This window comes from Pygoscelis adeliae, unplaced genomic scaffold (assembly GCF_000699105.1).
Source record: "Pygoscelis adeliae isolate BGI_AS28 unplaced genomic scaffold, ASM69910v1 Scaffold38, whole genome shotgun sequence".
NCBI classification, from domain to species: Eukaryota; Metazoa; Chordata; class Aves; order Sphenisciformes; family Spheniscidae; genus Pygoscelis; species Pygoscelis adeliae.
In genome coordinates this window covers 8,871,800-8,889,415 of record NW_008825614.1, presented here as the reverse complement: position 1 = coordinate 8,889,415, position 17,616 = coordinate 8,871,800, and the positions used below count along the sequence as shown (strand labels likewise).

The 17,616-nt window shown below is 40.5% G+C and overlaps 1 protein-coding gene across 2 annotated transcripts; it reads right to left on the bottom strand.

Annotated features, from left to right (window-relative positions):
* Positions 1-5,786: 5,786 nt before the first annotated feature.
* Positions 5,787-16,731, bottom strand: ATP6V1E1 (ATPase, H+ transporting, lysosomal 31kDa, V1 subunit E1). Of its 2 annotated transcripts, none has more exons than XM_009332878.1 (9): positions 16,687-16,731; positions 14,016-14,081; positions 12,372-12,481; positions 11,817-11,883; positions 9,862-9,951; positions 8,457-8,525; positions 7,962-8,056; positions 7,002-7,089; positions 5,787-6,399 (listed from the first exon to the last, which is right to left on the bottom strand). In XM_009332878.1, the coding sequence occupies exons 1-9, from the start codon at positions 16,723-16,725 to the stop codon at positions 6,337-6,339; spliced, it is 687 nt and encodes a 228-aa protein (XP_009331153.1). In that variant the 5' UTR covers positions 16,726-16,731; the 3' UTR covers positions 5,787-6,336. The 2 variants fall into 2 exon arrangements, with proteins under 2 accessions (XP_009331153.1, XP_009331154.1); XM_009332879.1 differs by lacking the exon at positions 16,687-16,731 and adding an exon at positions 16,407-16,491.
* Between the last annotated feature and the right edge of the window lie 885 nt (positions 16,732-17,616).

Below are 17,616 nucleotides of genomic sequence, written 5' to 3'. Positions count from 1 at the left end.
CGGGTGAAAGGAGCCTCCCAATTCCCGCAGTCCCAGCCCTGGCTAGTGATGCTACCATCTTCCTTCAAAGTGTTTGGAGCTGAGAGCAGAAGTGTGGAATGAGCGCCTGCGCTTAAACTGCTCAGCATCATGTGCACAGGGGAAAAATACTCATAATTTCATTTTTAGACAGATTAATAATGTTCTTGCGCTCCCACTCAAGAGTTGCTTTGGGACTAACTTCCAGCATTTTGCTGCTGATAGTGAGGCTCCCCTCTCCTTCTAGAGCCCTCTGAGGGGAAACCACCAGCCTTTCTCCAGAAAATGTGCCAAGAAGGTTTTGTCCATGGCGGGTCTCCACTACAGGGTTGCTGTGACCATCTGGGTCAAAACGACCTTCACTGGGAGAAAGGTGTGACAATCACACTGCAGGCAATGGTCCCAAGGAAGCCAGGTAGAGGCTGTGCATGTGTGAATGGAAGAAGAGTTCTGCACAAGATAACTGCCCCTCCAAATGCCAGGAATATTTCAACATGTCCCTCTCTCCCTTATTTGTGTTCAGCTTGCCAGCTAGGGCAAGCTAAGACAGTTTTCCCTCCTCCTCCTGTCCACTTCCAGCCAGACGTCAAGATGCTGCCTCCGTATTTGATACCCTGCAGCCATGGAGAGCACCGTGGAGCTGTAGAAACTCAGGAGGTGGCAGCTCTATACCAGCAGCTACCTGCTAAGGGGAGAAGGCCAGCAAGTGGGGAAGAGAAACGGCCCTGCTAATACACAGGGCTAAAGAACCCATATGGGCAGCCAGGAGAGAGGAAGGAGGCGAAAGCGTGAACTTCCTGCATGCCCTGCAGCTGGTTTAGGAGGCAACAAGTCTTTCATAGAATCATAGAATCATTAAGGTTGTCAGAGACCTCCAAGATCATCGAGTCCAACCATCAACCCAACACCACCATGTGCATGCCCTGCAGCTGGTTTAGGAGGCAACAAGTCTTTCAGACCTTAGAGGTTCATGCTATGAAGTCAAAGCTGCTCAGAAACCAATGATCTTCCAATCCTTCTGTTAAAAGACTTCTGACGGCTTCATGTGAAAAATAAGGATGTTTCTGCCACTGGCAGATGGTAGGATGAAATCCAGGATCCTGAACAGCCCCCGGGGCTGCAGTTGGTGCTAGGCTGGGTATGTGCAGTCACTTGGTGTTTAGGCAGGGGGTGTGCAGGCCAGAGACTGTCTGGAAAAAGGAGCTGACCTCATGCAAATGCTCTTGGACGCAGGATGGAAAATAGTTTCACTATGCAGTCTCTCACAACACATCAGCCTTGAACTACCTAAAGTAACGTGGTAGCCTTGATTTCCTCAGCTTTTGATTTCCATAATGTAACATGGGCTGGGAAATGACATTTTTTGGCACATTGTCAGTATGATTCTTAACCTGAGAATGCTACTGTACAGATGTTTTTCTTGCTTTCTCTAAAGCAAAGCCAAAGAAGTGGTATGGGATGCTCTGGAAGAGATGCCTAGGAACACAGATTTGGGGCTTCCCAGCCAGCTCTACCTTGGCTGAGAGCGGCAGGAACTTCCCAGCCCTGGAAGGGCCTTCTTGTCAGGGCCTGTTCCCTGCAAACATGTTTAAGAGGGGGCCCCCCCCCTGCCTCTCTGAGCTGCCTGTATCAAACAGCAAACATAGCCAAACCGCGCTGCAGTCTGTCTGGGCTCTCGCTCAGGGCTAAACACCTTTTGCCAAGTTGCTTTACTGCAGTCTGAAGTCTTTGCTCCCCAGAATAGCAGCTCAGAGTTCACTTAACCAAGGAAAATTTTTTGCTTTGAATTTTCCTCTGGGGTAGTTCACTCTTATTTCCAAATGTTTCTGTTCCTCATTTACTGCAATTTCTTTGGAATTAAATAAATGGGTAATTTTCCCTTAATCTCCCAGACTATTTTAGGCACAGACTGTGGATCTATGGACATGGCTCCAGTCTCATTGTACCATGTACACTATTGGTCTGTGTAAGGCATTATCTAACACTCTTCTATTTTCCAACAGGGATGCATATTCTTCTTTTACTTGTTTCCCACTGCTTGCTAACATCAGCAGGTCAGGACAGGGGCACACGACAAACAAGGCACCCTCCTTCTGCCAGCTTGCCTCCGGCTGCATGCTGGGATCTGTGACCTCTCTGGACAGCGAGCACCCAAAAGCCTGTAGCCGGCAGGATTCACACAAAAGCCGGGTTCTCACTGCTAGCTTTTAAACAAGGCTTGTTATGGAAAACACGGTCGTGCTTTCCTTCAAGACTGGCTCTCAGCAGGGAGCTGGGCACTTAAACAGCCTCCCTGCAGCACGCTCGCCCTGTCACTACCAGTTTTCTGATGGGTAGCACTCACCCCCTGACAGCCAGCTCAGAGCTTCCTGTGAGAAGTACAGCTCTATCAACTGTTACTGGCTTAATAAAGACATCGAGGCCTCAGTTCTTGGATACTTTCTGGTTGTTTTCTTCTAGTCTTTCTCTCACCTTGACACTTGCGCGCACCTCCAGGGATCATTCATACAGCATGTGTCTCTCTGATTAACGTTAATACCTCTCAGTGTGAAGCCTAAGTACTAAAAAAGAGGTTGTGACTCAGATGTGCAGTAATGTTTTAAGTCCTCTGCTGATCACTTAGTGTCAAACCTGCTCTTAAATTTTCCATAGCCAACTGTGCAGAACAAGTGCAACATTATCTATTTCTCTAACTCCTTTTCCAGCACTAGACAGAACCAGCTCTGCACTCTCCATTAATCTGCGGTGCTTGCCTCTCCCAACACAGCTTAGTTCTTTTACCTGAACCCTGATTTAATGCCTCCTTTGTTCCCTGTATTTGTCCAGTTTCTTAATGTGCTGATCTGGCTTAGGGCTTGTTTACTATACCCAACTGGAATATTTTGCATGCTTATACAAAGATGAATAAAGATCAATATCCTCATTGATTTGCCCTAGGTCATCAGGTAAATCAGTAAGAAAAAAAAAATTGTGCATCCTACTTCATTTGCTTAAACCGGCAGTACAGTTCAAATAATAAAAACAGTGCTGCAATGACACTCCAGTAGGAACTCTGAAATCCACCAGAAATTCTGCTTTTGTGTCACATATAACTTGTAAAAACCTGCGTGCAAACACTGAAGAGAAGCTTGGATGAAGATGTAACAGGGTTGCTAACTACACTAGGTAAACCTGGATGGGATATTCCATTTTTCTCTGCATCTCTAAGGTAATAAAATTTGGTAACAGCCCCTATTACCTGGAATGAAGAACAAGGATGTTCCAGGTAACGTAGACCCCATTTTTTGTAATTAAGTTCTCTCATGTAGTTGTCCCAAGATTAAAATTAATCAGTGCCTCCTTGTAACACACTTGCAGGGAACTGCTGGCGCAGGAGGAAGTTCCTGTCACAGCTGACATGGCTCAAGCTAAGAGTGCCTGCAATTCCACTAATAAATTGAGTAAGCATAAGTGCTTCAGTTAGCTTGCGGGGGGGTACAAAACCACTAGGTCTCTGACTTCAGATGCGATACACGTAAAGCTCAGACCATTTCTTAAGGACCTGCTTTGAATCACTGCTGCCCACGTGACTGACTAACACTAAACACATCCTTGAGGCCACTAATTTTTGTATCCAAGTATGACAGTGGTTATTTCTTCCTCTTTCCTGCAGAGGAAGATACAAGAGGAGATACAAAAGTAACAGAAGAAAGTAAATAGCAACTCCAATATCTTCCACTATGAGCTCCATAGTCAGACACTTAACTAGTTATTATTTTGCTTTTCAAAAATGTACAAGATCTGGATTTATGAAGGTCTTGCTACCTTCATGAAAGAAGCAGACCATCAGATCCTGTACAAAGAATCCCTTTTTGTCACAGCCAAGCAAGTTTATATTATTGGTATCAGAGAAAGTCTTAATAACTTCTAATACAAGATTTTTTTAATTGAATAAAACCTACCTGAAGATAATGTTGTAATATGGCCCATCACTGCAGAATGATGTAGAACAGAGCCATCTGTCTCTTCTGCGTCCCAACCTTTAGCTTTTTCTGCCTGTGACTTTATCTACATGCATTACACCATTGCCTGCATCAGTTTTCCAAGGGAAACAGTAGCACTAGGACAACGTAAAAGCTACACTTTCAAATGATGAGGCCAAATCTAGGCCATTCACTTCTTCAGAGATGATCTTATGATCTGTTTGAAGCCTTTTCATCGAGCATTGGAGCAAATACTCATAGTGCCCGTCACCTACCAAAGACTAGTAACCTCCTCTTCTCTCACCCCTCCATATTTTATTTCCATACGCTGCACTCTATTTCAACATTTAGTTTCTGTTCCTAGCTGTAGAGAAAATAAGGACCCAAATAAATTCAACTGCATTTTCAGAGCACTGGCAGATAGCCTATTGATGAGCTGGATGAAACCATCAGAAAGGACCAAAACAAATCTGTTCCAAAAAGTACTATTTGAACCAAGAAACAACACAGTTAAGCATGCATATGCAAAACCTTTTCCTTTACTACAGGTGTGTCACAAAACCAGAGCCCAATGCTTAGTCAGGAAGCGCGCTCACTGGCCGTTGCAAAGATGAAAGCTGTAACAGTTATCCAAAATCTAGAAAGAGTAGGACTTTAGTCTAGGTACACTTACTGCCCAGTCATAGAGCCATGTATCGAAAAGCAAAGCACTAAAAGAATAAATACCATAACCATCTACGTGGAAAACAAGAACTGGTACCTAAATGCAACAGCAGGGAGCAGTACAACAAAAAAACCCAACCTTGCTAAAGAATCTTACTTTGTAAGAGGAAATCAAAAGCATTTCTTCCAGCAACAGATTAAGTAAGTTTGGATTCAGGATTTTCTTAGCAGTCAATCTCCATTTTAGAGAAGCAAGGAAGTAAAAGGCTTATCTAGCATTTAGAGTCTACTTTACACGAGGGCATGCATCTCAGCTTGAGAAGAAAGGGCCTCAGGTTAAAAACACTGTATAAAGCAGTGTTGCTGCAGCTTGGCAAGTATTCTTCGTGGCACAATGTAAAATTCCTACCATACCTGAATCACTGCAATACTTAAGAGAAGATGATTTCAAAACATATTCAGGCAGTAATTCATCAGCTTCTTATTTCCGCGAAACAAGTTTCAGAACTGAGCACTAGGTGAATAGTCAGGTATTCTGGCAGAGGCTTGTAGTGTGGAAAGTCACCTCGAGAATTTTTCTGTCCTACACCATAAAATGTGGAGACAATACTAGTCATCGCAGCGGAAGCAAAGGAGAAGTAAGCATTAGTAAAACTTAACAGATTAAGTAATGAATATAGTTACTCTACTGTTATTTAACTTAATAGTTACTCTAACAATAGAGAGAATAGTTGCAACAGAGTCAGCTGTTGTTCCTCAAGTCCTGAAACACAATTACTAAAGGAGTATGGTTTGATCTCCTGCACAGAGGCAACAAACCTGTACCTGGAAATGGATTGTATTTGTTATATATAAATAGTGCAGTTGTGTTACTCTAATTCTCTCGTGTGAAAGAAGATTGAAGGCCTAAATAGCAAAACTACTGACCCATTTTTTAGGAAGAATGAAGCTCATCCTAGAGTCCTATTCACAAGGCTACAATTCAACATCACTCAAGCAAATAGCTTGATAGTACTCCATGCACTCAAATTCTAGCTTAACAGAACAGTTATTGCACACAGCCCTCAAGTAGTAAGTCCTTATATACACAAGCCCACTTTTCAAAGGTTGCTTCCAATCCCCCAGAGAGAAGTTACAAAGAACTCCATACACACACGCATTTTTATTTTAATAAATAAAGTTTTACAGGCTCAGGCTTTTTTTTTTAATCACATATACAGAACAGAAAAATGCCTGACCAAGTAACATGAATTAAACTACTAACCCTGGGAAGGAACGCATGCCCTCTGTAACACTGAAGACCTTAACTGAAAAGGGATTTCCCATCAGCAGCTTAGTAATTTACTTCACAGATTAGATAACTTGAAAGAGATGTGGCCAAAGCAAAAAGAGTGACCCTAAAGGGACCATTTGTCCTTATAGAGCCACAACAGTGCAAGAAAAGCCAAGAGCCCAAACGCCTCCATTTTCTACTGTCACTTCTGGATGAATATGTATGTCTTCACATCCCTTAAGCAATACATTCTAACCACAAGTAGAAAGACTAAGCACAGCAGGTATGCAAAATTATTCCATTGAAGAACAGACATTGGATGACACGGTAATGTTATATTTCAAGATTTTAAATTAGCAGATGCTTTTGCATCCCCTTCAGTATGGCAGTGGAACAGATCCCACCTTCTCTCCTAGAGGTTTAGTCCAAAAACTTCCTGTTGGCATTAGCACCAAAGAGAGCCACTCTGATTTCTGGCATCATCTGTTGAGAAAGATTACATCAGTTATATGCAATGGGCAATAAAATTGCTGTACATTCCTCATTGTAGGCACTGTGTAATAGCTAGGCTAGGCTTCAAAATTAAGAAGTCAATTCATCTGAGTTTTCTGAAGCCTTTATCTGATCACACATTGCCTGCTACTCTTACAAACTTAAAGGATTGCCGATACTGCAGCATAAGAAAGAGATGCCAGAGCTAGTTTTTTTTCCACTAGGGTGTAATAAGTCTCAGCCAAAGTTTCTAGTACTCAAGCTAGCTTCAGTAATTCAAGTTAGCCTCAGTATTTCAACATCTTGACTGCAGTGTAGTCACGAGTCTTTCAGTATCATAATTTCTAAAGTTTTATGCTTATGCTTAATTCAAAAGGGATCATTCTGGGAAAAGCCATGTTTGTTGTAGAGAAGCACAAACAGTAGGTAATTTCCTTCTTTCCATTCAAAAATAACTTCTTACTTGTCATCCATGTTGAAATCTGATCCCACACACTATTGTGACTGTTAGCATGTGGGAAACACAGGGATTTAATTACAAGACAAAACTGGTTAATTATATCTTGTTCACCTTGGCTGTTAGAGAAACTCACCTGCTGGGCTACAAGGTCCAGCCGACTTTCCAGGGTATTGGAAACCTTAATTTTACCATCACTGTTATAGATTTCAACACCTCCAGCACTAGAAATGATGAAGAAAAAATCCATTAAATCCACGGTACATCTCAAAGTCAGAATGTGGCAGAGAGATTATCCCAAACCAGTGCTTATAGGCAAGTCAGATATGTAGGTAAGACTTTTATTTTAAAAAAAACAAACTTTTTTTGATCGTACCTTAACAGGAGTCAGCACAAAGTGATCTAGTGAAGCAGCAGTGCAAAGCATGTTTGGAGTTATCAAAAGCCACAGCTACATACAAATGTCCTCATTAGCATGATCTAAGTGCAAGTGGAGCTATGAAGTTTGTCACTTCAGAACAGCTTCAGACTCTGTATTTTATTATTAATAGACAGCTTTCAGATTTTGGGAAGCGAGGAAGAATGCTAGAAGTGTTGTTTGCTGGCCCATACATAAAGATCACTGACTATCAGAATACACAGCTTTGTGCCATGTTCTTTATCATACTATACAGAAATAGAGCCTTGCAGACATAACAGACATACACCCCATCAAGTGATTATCCTGCAGCACCTTACGACTCAATTTGCTTCATCTTGAGATAGGAAGCATAGCTACATCCGTATTCTCTCTCTTTAAAAGACCAATAGTTAGTTAAGTTTCTATGAATGGTTATTCTCTACTTCAGTACTGTGAATCAGGCTGGAGGTTGCACAAAACTCTTATTGACATTTTTGATTGAGACAGTACTTGTCTGGAGGAAACTGCAGGGTCAAGGCTTGATTAATACAAAGACATGCCAAATTCCACTAGAACAGCAGCAGACACACTGTGGGGATATTCCATACACAATTTTCTGAGACTGTCCTAGTAGGAGTTGTGGCTTGAAAAGTTGCATTAAGTTAGTGCTTTATAAAAGACTCCCATTTTCCTTACATTTCCTCTGGCAGGAAGTTGTCTTGGTCAACGTGAATATCCACATCCCTTTTTGTGGCATTTTTGTAGATGGGAATGCTCTTCTGTACAGCAGTCTAGGATACAAGATAAATCTCTGATTAGCATTGACAAATGTTAGTGCACCACTTGGGTTTGGTCACTCATTCATTTGCAGTAATAAAATGAAGGGATTGAGGGCCCCCCCCCCTTTTTTTTTTTAAGTAAGCAAATGTATTTCAGTACGGCTTTTGAGCCAAACCAATTATTATTCTTAATATCATAGCACTGTCTAAAGTTTCCTAGGTAATATCCAAGCGAGCAAATGATCCCCAACTTGAAAAGCATACTTGTTCTCTTGCATTGTATCTGCAGCAAAAAGTGCAGCAAGCAAAGCTTGTTTTCATGTAACACAGATGGGATCTGAGCAGCAAATATTTGCAGTCAGGTCCCAGCCTTCATGAGCAGGATACTGTCACATTATTCTAGGTGTCTTACCTTAACCATAGGGAGATCCTGCTTCCTGCATCGAACAACTATTCTGGGCTCAAGCAGCTGGTAGAATCCCTGCAGAAGATAACCATTACAGTACCAGAAAATTAACATTTTAATTGTCTTAGAATTATTTAACCCCAAGAAAGGAAAGGAGCTGATGAATTTGAAAACCAAAACCTGACAGTATTAGCCTCTTTTATTTAGTTCTTTGCTTGCAAGTTCACCTCATGCAGACATTCTGAGAGGACAGCACCAGTATCCGGGAAAGAGCCTACAACTATGGATTATGTGTTTCTTTGTTAGCTTCAAGTTTGGAACTTAAGTGCAACTAAACATATGTATCATAGGACTGAGTTTCCCAGACAATGTACATGTATACATAACAATCATTGCTGTCCAAGTAGACTGAGCATGCTGCCAAGCTGACATTCTCCTACAAAGCTCTTGGAGAAGACATGCAGTAGTTTCAGGTGCCTGTTCTAATAACTCCTGCCTTGCAGTTCCTGTAGTAATACATGAGAATAGAATAGAATAGGTTTAGTTCCAGTTGGAAGGGACCTACAACAATTGTCTAGTCCAACTGTGAGTACTGATGAGTACCGATCCCCCACTGGATCAAATCTAATAAGCCAAGACAGACATGGCCAGCTTGCAAGAGCGAGACAGGTTTGTTTGACGTACAGCAACACCAGACCTAAGTGTGACAAAGAAGCCACATTGAATTGGAAGCACAAGCTGGTAGGAAACATTATTAAGAAAACTCTGCCATCAAACTGCGGACAGGAGAGCTCGTAGCTGGCTTCTGTGAGAGTTTATAGCAGAAGGACCAATTCATACCAGAAGGTGGCACTGGTGGTCGCACGACTGACCCTGGCCAATGCTTCCTGGATTTTTAGCAGTTAATTTCTGGGGCTTGAGGATGGTATTCTAGGTAAGCAAAGCTTGTATGTCTGTCATGGACGCATGCCATGCTACAGTAAATTTGTCAAAGCCAGGACTTATAAGTCTCAAATGCCGAAAAGATTTTAAAAGCGGATAATTACTGACTTACAGGTTCGGAGAAACAGCTTTTGCCAATGGTGCATTTGATCCAACTAATTACTACAGAAGCTTAAAGTGTGGATCCTAAACGTGCATGTTACAATGTATGTGTGCACATCTGCATTTATTCTTATAATGGAACTGCTGTTTGGTATACCAGGTTTTACACCTCAAAATAAACTGCAGCCTTATCGGAATTCAAGATTGAAAGATACAGCAGAAGTGATGTTTAAAACTCAAAGATCACCCAGCAACATTTGATCTAGAGTCCAATAAAACTGTAACCTCCAGTGGGTTATGTTTGAAGAAAGACATCTAGGAGGAGATGGGGCTGTTATCATCTATTTGTTACAATTTAAATATTTACCTGTAGAACTAGTCCATCCAGCAGTGTCTGGTACCTGGCAGTATCCTTCACCACCTTGGCAAGTCTCTGCTTGGCCTCATTCAGCAAATCCTACATTCAGAAGAAATCAGATCAGCAGAGCCCATCTGTTTGGCATTTGGTTTCATGCCTACCAACTTTCTGTACTCCTATTCTAGCTATCACACCCTGCCAACACGTAAACGTACACTCCAGCTGGTGTTCATCCAAGCTAGACCTTCATCTCTGTGCATGGCACAATATCCTTTCCAAACAGCTCCCTTCTCCTTGCCCTGATCTGAACCCATCATAACCTGACAATAATTCCTTTTTCAGGAAAAAGGGAGACCTCAGTAGTAAAAGGATAGTATTTATAATATTAATTCAGACAAACAAACTAAAATATTTTGTAAATCATTCCCTAAGGTAAACTAATAAAGTTGTCCAAATAACTAATCTTTTCAGCTTTGTGGTTGAGCAAAGAAATCTAATCTATCTTTTTATCAAACAATACTCAGTTTAGGTATTTTTTAATTGTAAGTAAATGCAAGTAAAAATTTAAAAGCGAGAGCTTATTTTTCATTTGAAGTAGCCAGTTTTGATTATCTTTATTCAGCAAATCAGTATCAGATGAGATTGAATTTTTAAGAAATTTGAGTCAATTAAAACACAGCTCCTAGAACTGAACCATCATAATTACTTCAGATAAAGAAATTGTATGATTTGGTATAAACCTTTCGCTACTGTCCTGCCTCATAGTGTTTAAAAGAAGAGTGCGTGTTAACACAATCAGTACTAGGATATAAGACTATCACAACTTAACATCACGGTCAAACCTAGTTATACTGTCCACCCTAGAGTAATGTAGCATTTCTGGAACTGCTCATCTCTCTTGTTCATGAAAGATGCCAAAGATCTGATAAAGTAAGAAAGAGCTAGCAGCATGTGACTTTAAATGTTTTAAAATGAGGAAGAGTGTTATGCATTACTCAGAAGCATGAGGTTGAGTCAGCTGATAAATGAGGAAGAGATTACCCAACAGAGACTATCACAATAGAGTTAGCTCTTTAGCCACGCACCTTCCTCCTCTCTGTGAATACAATCTCAAGTTTGAAACTAGGTTTAAAGAACCAATAAACCGGTGATTTTCTTCTGCTAACTCCCCTTTTTCATGGCAGCATCAACTTGTGCAACATTACCCCATTTTTTATTTTTGACTTCTACAGGTCTCGCAGCTTTTCCAATAGCTCAACAGCACCATCTAGCAGAATATGAACACTTAAACTGTTTCTGAGATGGGGTAAGAGATAACAGACAACCTGCAAGCTGTAGAATGAGCAGAATGAGAACACACTACACGTGGTGTAGTGTACCACATGTGGTGTAAGACAAACATAGTAAGCCTGAACTAAGAGTAAACATAGCCTGCTCTGAGAAATGAGCACTCACCCTATACGTCAACACACAGACTGGTCACCTACTAGAACAAGAAGCAAAACTTTTCATATACTAGGGGCCACTAAAGGAGACAGACAAACCTGGTTAGTGGTGTTTTAAGCCTACTTGCTTAAGCCATGACAGATTTAATACATAAATGTTGCTACAGGCAAACAGAACTTCAAAGTTCTACCATCCATGCAAGAGAGAGTTCCTGCTCTTTAAAGAAATAAGCTATTGTCCAAATGATAGATAAAACTGCTGCCTGCAGTGTTGCTGGCAGAGAACTGTATCTCGCTAAAAGAGCAGGTAGTAGAAACTGTGAAAATAAGCTAAAGCAGACTACTGAAGCTGGTCTAAATCCTTAATGACTTTTCAGAGCAGCTGGGAAAGCCATTTTTGTATCTTGAAGCAAATGTCACTCAACCACAAATCATATTTTTCTTTAGAGAATGGTTAGGAACATTTCCTAACAGATGGTAGGAATAGAACCTCTGTGTCTTTACCACAGAGATACTCACTGCAATAAGGTCATCCCTTGCCTTGAGGACCTTCAGTCTTGCCTGATTCATCAGGTTGGACATCTGACTGCAAGTTGCATGATAAAGTTGAATCAATCCACCAGACTTTGACAGAAGAACTGCAACATTTAACTGCATACTTTACATTTAAAGATAACAATACTACAACATTTAGTAACAAAGCCTGTTCTCCTGTTTGAATCTATTTCTGAACCTGCACAAACTATTACAGTGCAGAACCCCATCCTTCAGTAAAGACCCACCAAAACTAAACCTGACGTGAACATTTGTCCCAGAGTAACAGACCAGGATAGAGTTCTAGACATTAACTACATAAAGAAATATGAAAGTTTCTTTCACCACACTTTCTAACAGTTATACTATTGTAGCTCACCTTTGATAATTTCTCCCCAGGAAAAACTAGACACTCATAATTAGAACTAAATATATTGGCTACAATTTGCCTATTTGACAGGGAAAAAGAGTTTTGTATAAAATTTGCAATAAAATGAGAGTTCAGGCTCTGAAGACAGCCATCTAACCTAAGCAACTTACATTTTCTTTTGCTGTTCAATTTGTTTCTCCTTCTTTTCGTAATACTCCATGATTTTCAGCCTCTGTGTCTGAACAAGCCGACCCTTCTCAATGTTGAATTCTTCTTCTGCCTATAGTAAAAATTAAATAACTGAAGTGGAAATTGATTCCATGGGCTGAAAAAAACAGAATCAAAATGAAACAGCCATGCTTTCAGAGCACATTCATAGATAAGCTAGGATGATACGGTTTATGGTTCCATATAAACAAAACACTTCAACCAGTACTCAAGTCAAAGGGAGTTCAGGATGTCTTCTGCTGAACTAGAACCTTGCTAAGATACAGCTTATTTTATCAATTGACTGACACGTGTCTCCTTGCAGTATTTAGCACAAAATTACCAAATGTATGCATTATATACTGTTAAGCAAAACTCATTTTACCTGAGCTTCAGGTCTGATTTGTTTTTGTAGAATCGGTCTCTTTTCTGGCTACAAGAGATTCTACCTAAAACAAGCTACCCAGCTCTCAGTGTCCACAAATTTCATTACTCTAAGCAATTCTGACACAAGGAGAGTGACAGTATAGCTCTTACTTTTTATAAAGCCTAGCCAGACAGCATGTGAAAACACATGGCAAATTTTCCTATTTATACCTGAGAATCCAGTCTCAACTTCTGACTCCTGTTTGCAGATCATCAGGAATACCTGCTTTAGTATTGATTAAGTATTTTTGTAGATCTAAATGTTTAAGGGAGATTAAATATTATTAGTAATATATATGCTGAGTCCAATACCAACAAGGTATTTCAGTATTGGTATAATGCAGATTGCTAGGGTTGTCAGGCACCATTAATCCTTTAGTAAACATCTATATTCTATCACCAGGTTAATATTAAACTCAGTCTCTTGTGGCTTAACCTAAGTGGAGAATTCTGCAAGTAATTCCACTCATGCCTTAAATATAAATTTATGTTTTAGTTCCCCAGGATACCTACTAAATCACATCCACAATTAAGTCTGCAGGTGGCTACACAGGTTTAGGTACAGTTATGAACCTGCTTACAAACAAACTTTCACCAATATAATTCAATCAGTTTAACTTTCATCTTTTATCATTTTGGTATGTGTATGAATGCTTGTGCAAGATTACTAGCATTATTGCTTTAATTTACTACTAATGTCTCTGCCTGATACGCTATGGAAGTCAAGCAAAAATTAAAATTAAACCTTCCGGTAATAGCTTGTTATGACAGACCTTAGCAGAATTCATAATTATGCAGAGAATTCCTTTAATCCTCAGTGATGTCAAGTTACATATAGGAGGTGGGGGAAGGTGTTCCACTTAATCCAGTCTATTCACATTACCTCTCAGCTCTCCTGATTGCTTAAAAAAAATGAGTGGACTTGCATATGAATAAATTTATATTTAAGAACCACTAAGAAAATTTTGACCAAAAAATAGCTCCGACTTGTTTTGATTTGTCTAAAGCTAACAAATATTAACTTAATTTGGTAGCATCACTTTTTGCTATGTAATAACTAAACATGAAGTAAGCTGTAGTTTACAAAAGTGTTCTAGGACTGCTCTGACTGCAACTATCAAAACAGGATGTCAGACGCAGTTTTCCTTTTGCACTTACTGACATTGAACTTCCATTTTTACCTTTGCATCTATTTCTTCAGCCTTTTCATTGGCTTCCTGCTCAATGAAAGCCATCATATGCTTGATCTGTAACAAGAGAGAGAAAAGAAAATGTTTTCTGTTGGAAAGGACTTTGATGAGAGGAAGTATGTATATATTCCTCATTTGTACAGTAGGCCCCTCCATATCCATTTACTAATTCTTACAATGTTGTTTTTCAAGGAAATTAAATTGAGCATAAGGTCAAAGAGTCAGTTCATCTTAACACAGATTACAAGAATTTTTTTTTTTTTTTTAATAATTCTGTATAATGCTGTTTCACTGACCGTCATTAGAAGAATGTACTTTAGATATGCAACTACACCAAAAAAACCCAACCCAAAAGTAAATTTGTATAAATGTGAGGCTGGGTATTTTCATTCTTCGCTAGTGAGAACAACTTTTTTTTCCCCCCAGGATTAGTAAAAACAAAAAATCCTCACACAGTAAAATTAAAGTAGTCTGTCTGTTATGACATTTACATGAAACATAGAAGATTAACACAGAGTCCCTGCTCTACATCAGGCATAGATGGCATTTGAATGAACCTGGGCCTTCCACGCTAGATGACCGGTGAAGCATAGCAAAGGACTACTGACCACTCTGGTCAGATCTGTACAACCAGAAGTTCCTTTACACACCTGAGAAATCTTTCCTGAAAAAATGTAATAAATTCTGTGAAGACCTACAAGGTCATTAAAAAATGCCGCTATACGGTTCAAGTCGGAAGGACTTTATAAAGTAGTTGCGTATTAGTTTGGAGGAGCTGGGGAAGGAGACATATAGCAGCACTAGTTGATCAAGACCACATCAAGTATATCACATGCTGTTTTAGAGCTTGGTATGCACTAATATATTCTACTTGAAGAACCTTTTTGAAAGCACTTCAAAACACTGTAAAGCACAGATCCAACAGCTTAAAGACGTGGAAAGCAATTATACTGAGTTCTGCTTATTTATCACATGCCTTTCTGTGACCAGGCCTAAGTTTAGGTTCACATTTGGGGCAGACTGTAAGGACTCACACCCAACCAAACTGCAACTTTGAACAGGGATAGCCATTTCCAAGGGCAGGTGGAGTGGACCATATACTTGAGCGGAACAGAAAAACCTACTGACTTTTTGCTTGCACTTAGCGACGAGACACGTTTTGCAGACAATCTGGTCGAATAAACTTGCAGAAGAGATTCTATTTATATAGTCTCATGTTAAAATGAAATATTTTAGAGAGATAAGAAAGGTGCCAACGTGAAAACTGAGCCAACGAGCAGAACAGCACTATGCCCATATAGATGAAAAAACAGAAGTGAACAGACAAGTGGAAGATTTTAAGCATGCGCAGTGGAAGAAGTGAACAATAATATCTACACCCTCAAAATCAAATCAGCAATTTTTCTTTTAACTCCAGTTTGCAACACTTCCAAGTGCATGTCCACCTACAGCGTCAGTTTCCTACCCTGCCCTCCTGCTTAGATGACTGGTTAAACCAAGCTTTAGATCTACCTGCATTTCAGAAAGCACAAGAGAGGCATATAAAATAAGGAAATAATTTTGCTGTATAGCCTATTGTTGAAGGAGACTAAGAACTTCTGTATAGCAGTAGTAACCCGTACATTACTGAGTCACTTCTTCCAGTTTGGTTTGGTTTCTGAATTTTGGAAAAGTCCTTTAAACAGTTCCGGGTGTTCATGAAACGTTCTCTGCATAACGAAGAAGAATAAGATGGAAGCAAGCTGATATGGCATCCATTTCCCCATGTCCGATAAGACTGAACAGCTTTATTTCCTTCAGAATCTGTTGTACTGAAATCCCTTTTTGCTCTTCATAGGAATGAAAAAGAGATCCTAAGTGAGGCTTTCACATCTATAAATAGGATAAGTTTTAATAACACTGACAAAAATATGTATTTTTAAATGAGAGATTAATTTTAAATGAAGTTAATAACTTTAGCATAGTAGTATTTCTTACGGAAAGGAAGAGAGGGTTTTTCCCCATCAGTAGAGGCGTGATTATCCTTTCCATGGGAAGTTCTAGATGTTAGACCGGCTTTAGCTAGAAGTGACTAGCCAGATTAGATGGAACAATCCATTAAAGACCTTTGACAGAATAAAGCAAGCAAGTCTATCAATGAGAAAAATTCTTAATTAGAGATGATTTTCAAAGTGAAAATTATTGAAAGCACCATGGCAAGTAGTTGAGAGTTCAGACGACCAGTCAGCAAGTTCATACCGGATTTACAGACATGCAGAACTGTCATGCCATCAGCAGCATTCTCTTTTCCAGTTCAGGAGTGTAAAACAATGACAGGGAAGTTGCAGATCTGAAATGCTATTAGCATTACATGTTTAGTATATCAACAGATCCTGAACTAACCTTTGAAGTTCAGGTCCATGGTGGCTGAGCAAGACCACCCCAATGTCAGCTTTATTTTTATTATCTTCATGGAAGAGGCAGGAAAAAACAAACAAGCTTTGCGGATAAAAGGCAAGAAAATGTAATGTTACAATTCCCTTTTTGCAGAAAGACAACCTACTGATTTTACTTTCAATGTGATGCTTCCTTGCCAAGACACTATGTTTACTGAATGAGAAAGTGAGACATGAAGCACTTATGATGCAAAGGACAAAGGGAACTTGGCTGATCTGCTCATCACCTGTAGAAAACTCCACAGACCAGTGCTGACTGGATCCATGCAGTCTTTAACACGGCATGCCATTTTCAACCCAGCTCAAAGCAGCTCTTTTAGGCAAGGGCAGTGTTTACTGTCAAGAAGGACAAAGTGTCCTGCCTCAGGAGGAAGTGTCCGCAGTCAGACTTCAGGGTTGTAAGTTTCCATTGCAAGAGAAGCCCAGGTTGCACTACTCTGTTTAGGATATAGAAGTGAAAAAAGCATTCGAGAATGCTGAATAGCCTATCCAAATGCTAAGTTACAGCTAATTAGATGTAGTATAGCTATAAGAAAAAAAAGGGATGGAAAGTCCTTAGAGAGCAGCATCTAAAGAGACAGTACTTATCTAGGGCAGTGCATTTATCTGCCTTAAAGTGCAATTAAACGCTGTAGACAGCCTAAAGGCTACTCATGATCCTTTTCAGTATAATCTGGCATAATACATCATCAAAATGCTTCAACAGAGTTCCCCAAAGGGTGGCCAATCAATCCCATCAGGGAAAAAATTCACTTTCTTCAGAAACTTCTCTTCCTCGCTAAGATTTCCGGAGGAGATCTTTCCCCTTCACCAACCCTTGCTTTCACAGGAGAGCACCGCTGTTCCACCCGCAGAGCAGGAGACCCTACTCCGCAACTAAAACATGAATCAGCCGCAGCTGGCTGCAGCCGCTTCTGCCGTTGCAGGTTTCAGAGCTGTCACTACCCCTCCTGCTCCAGCTGGCCTTTTACCAACCGGATGGCCCTTCAGCTCAGGCACACCTGAACCCCACACCCAGCACGGCTTCAGGGCAAGGAAGCTGCCTGGAAGCTGCCTCCGCCGCTCCGGCCCAGCCCTCGGCGCCTTTCTCCTCACGCTGGGTCCCTCCTGTCAGCTCGGCCCCGGCAGGGCCGAGCGCGGTGCGGAGGAGGCAGACC

Excerpts from the sequence above, each read along its gene's own strand:
- ATP6V1E1 (XM_009332878.1), bottom strand. The coding sequence starts at position 16,725 with ATGGATCCAGTCAGCACTGGTCTGTGGAGTTTTCTACAG. Across the intron at positions 12,482-14,015 it reads CTGAAGAAATAGATGCAAAG|GCAGAAGAAGAATTCAACAT; the intron begins GTAAAAATGGAA and ends TTTTTACTATAG. Across the intron at positions 6,400-7,001 it reads TGGACCTTGTAGCCCAGCAG|ATGATGCCAGAAATCAGAGT; the intron begins GTGAGTTTCTCT and ends CTTTCTCAACAG.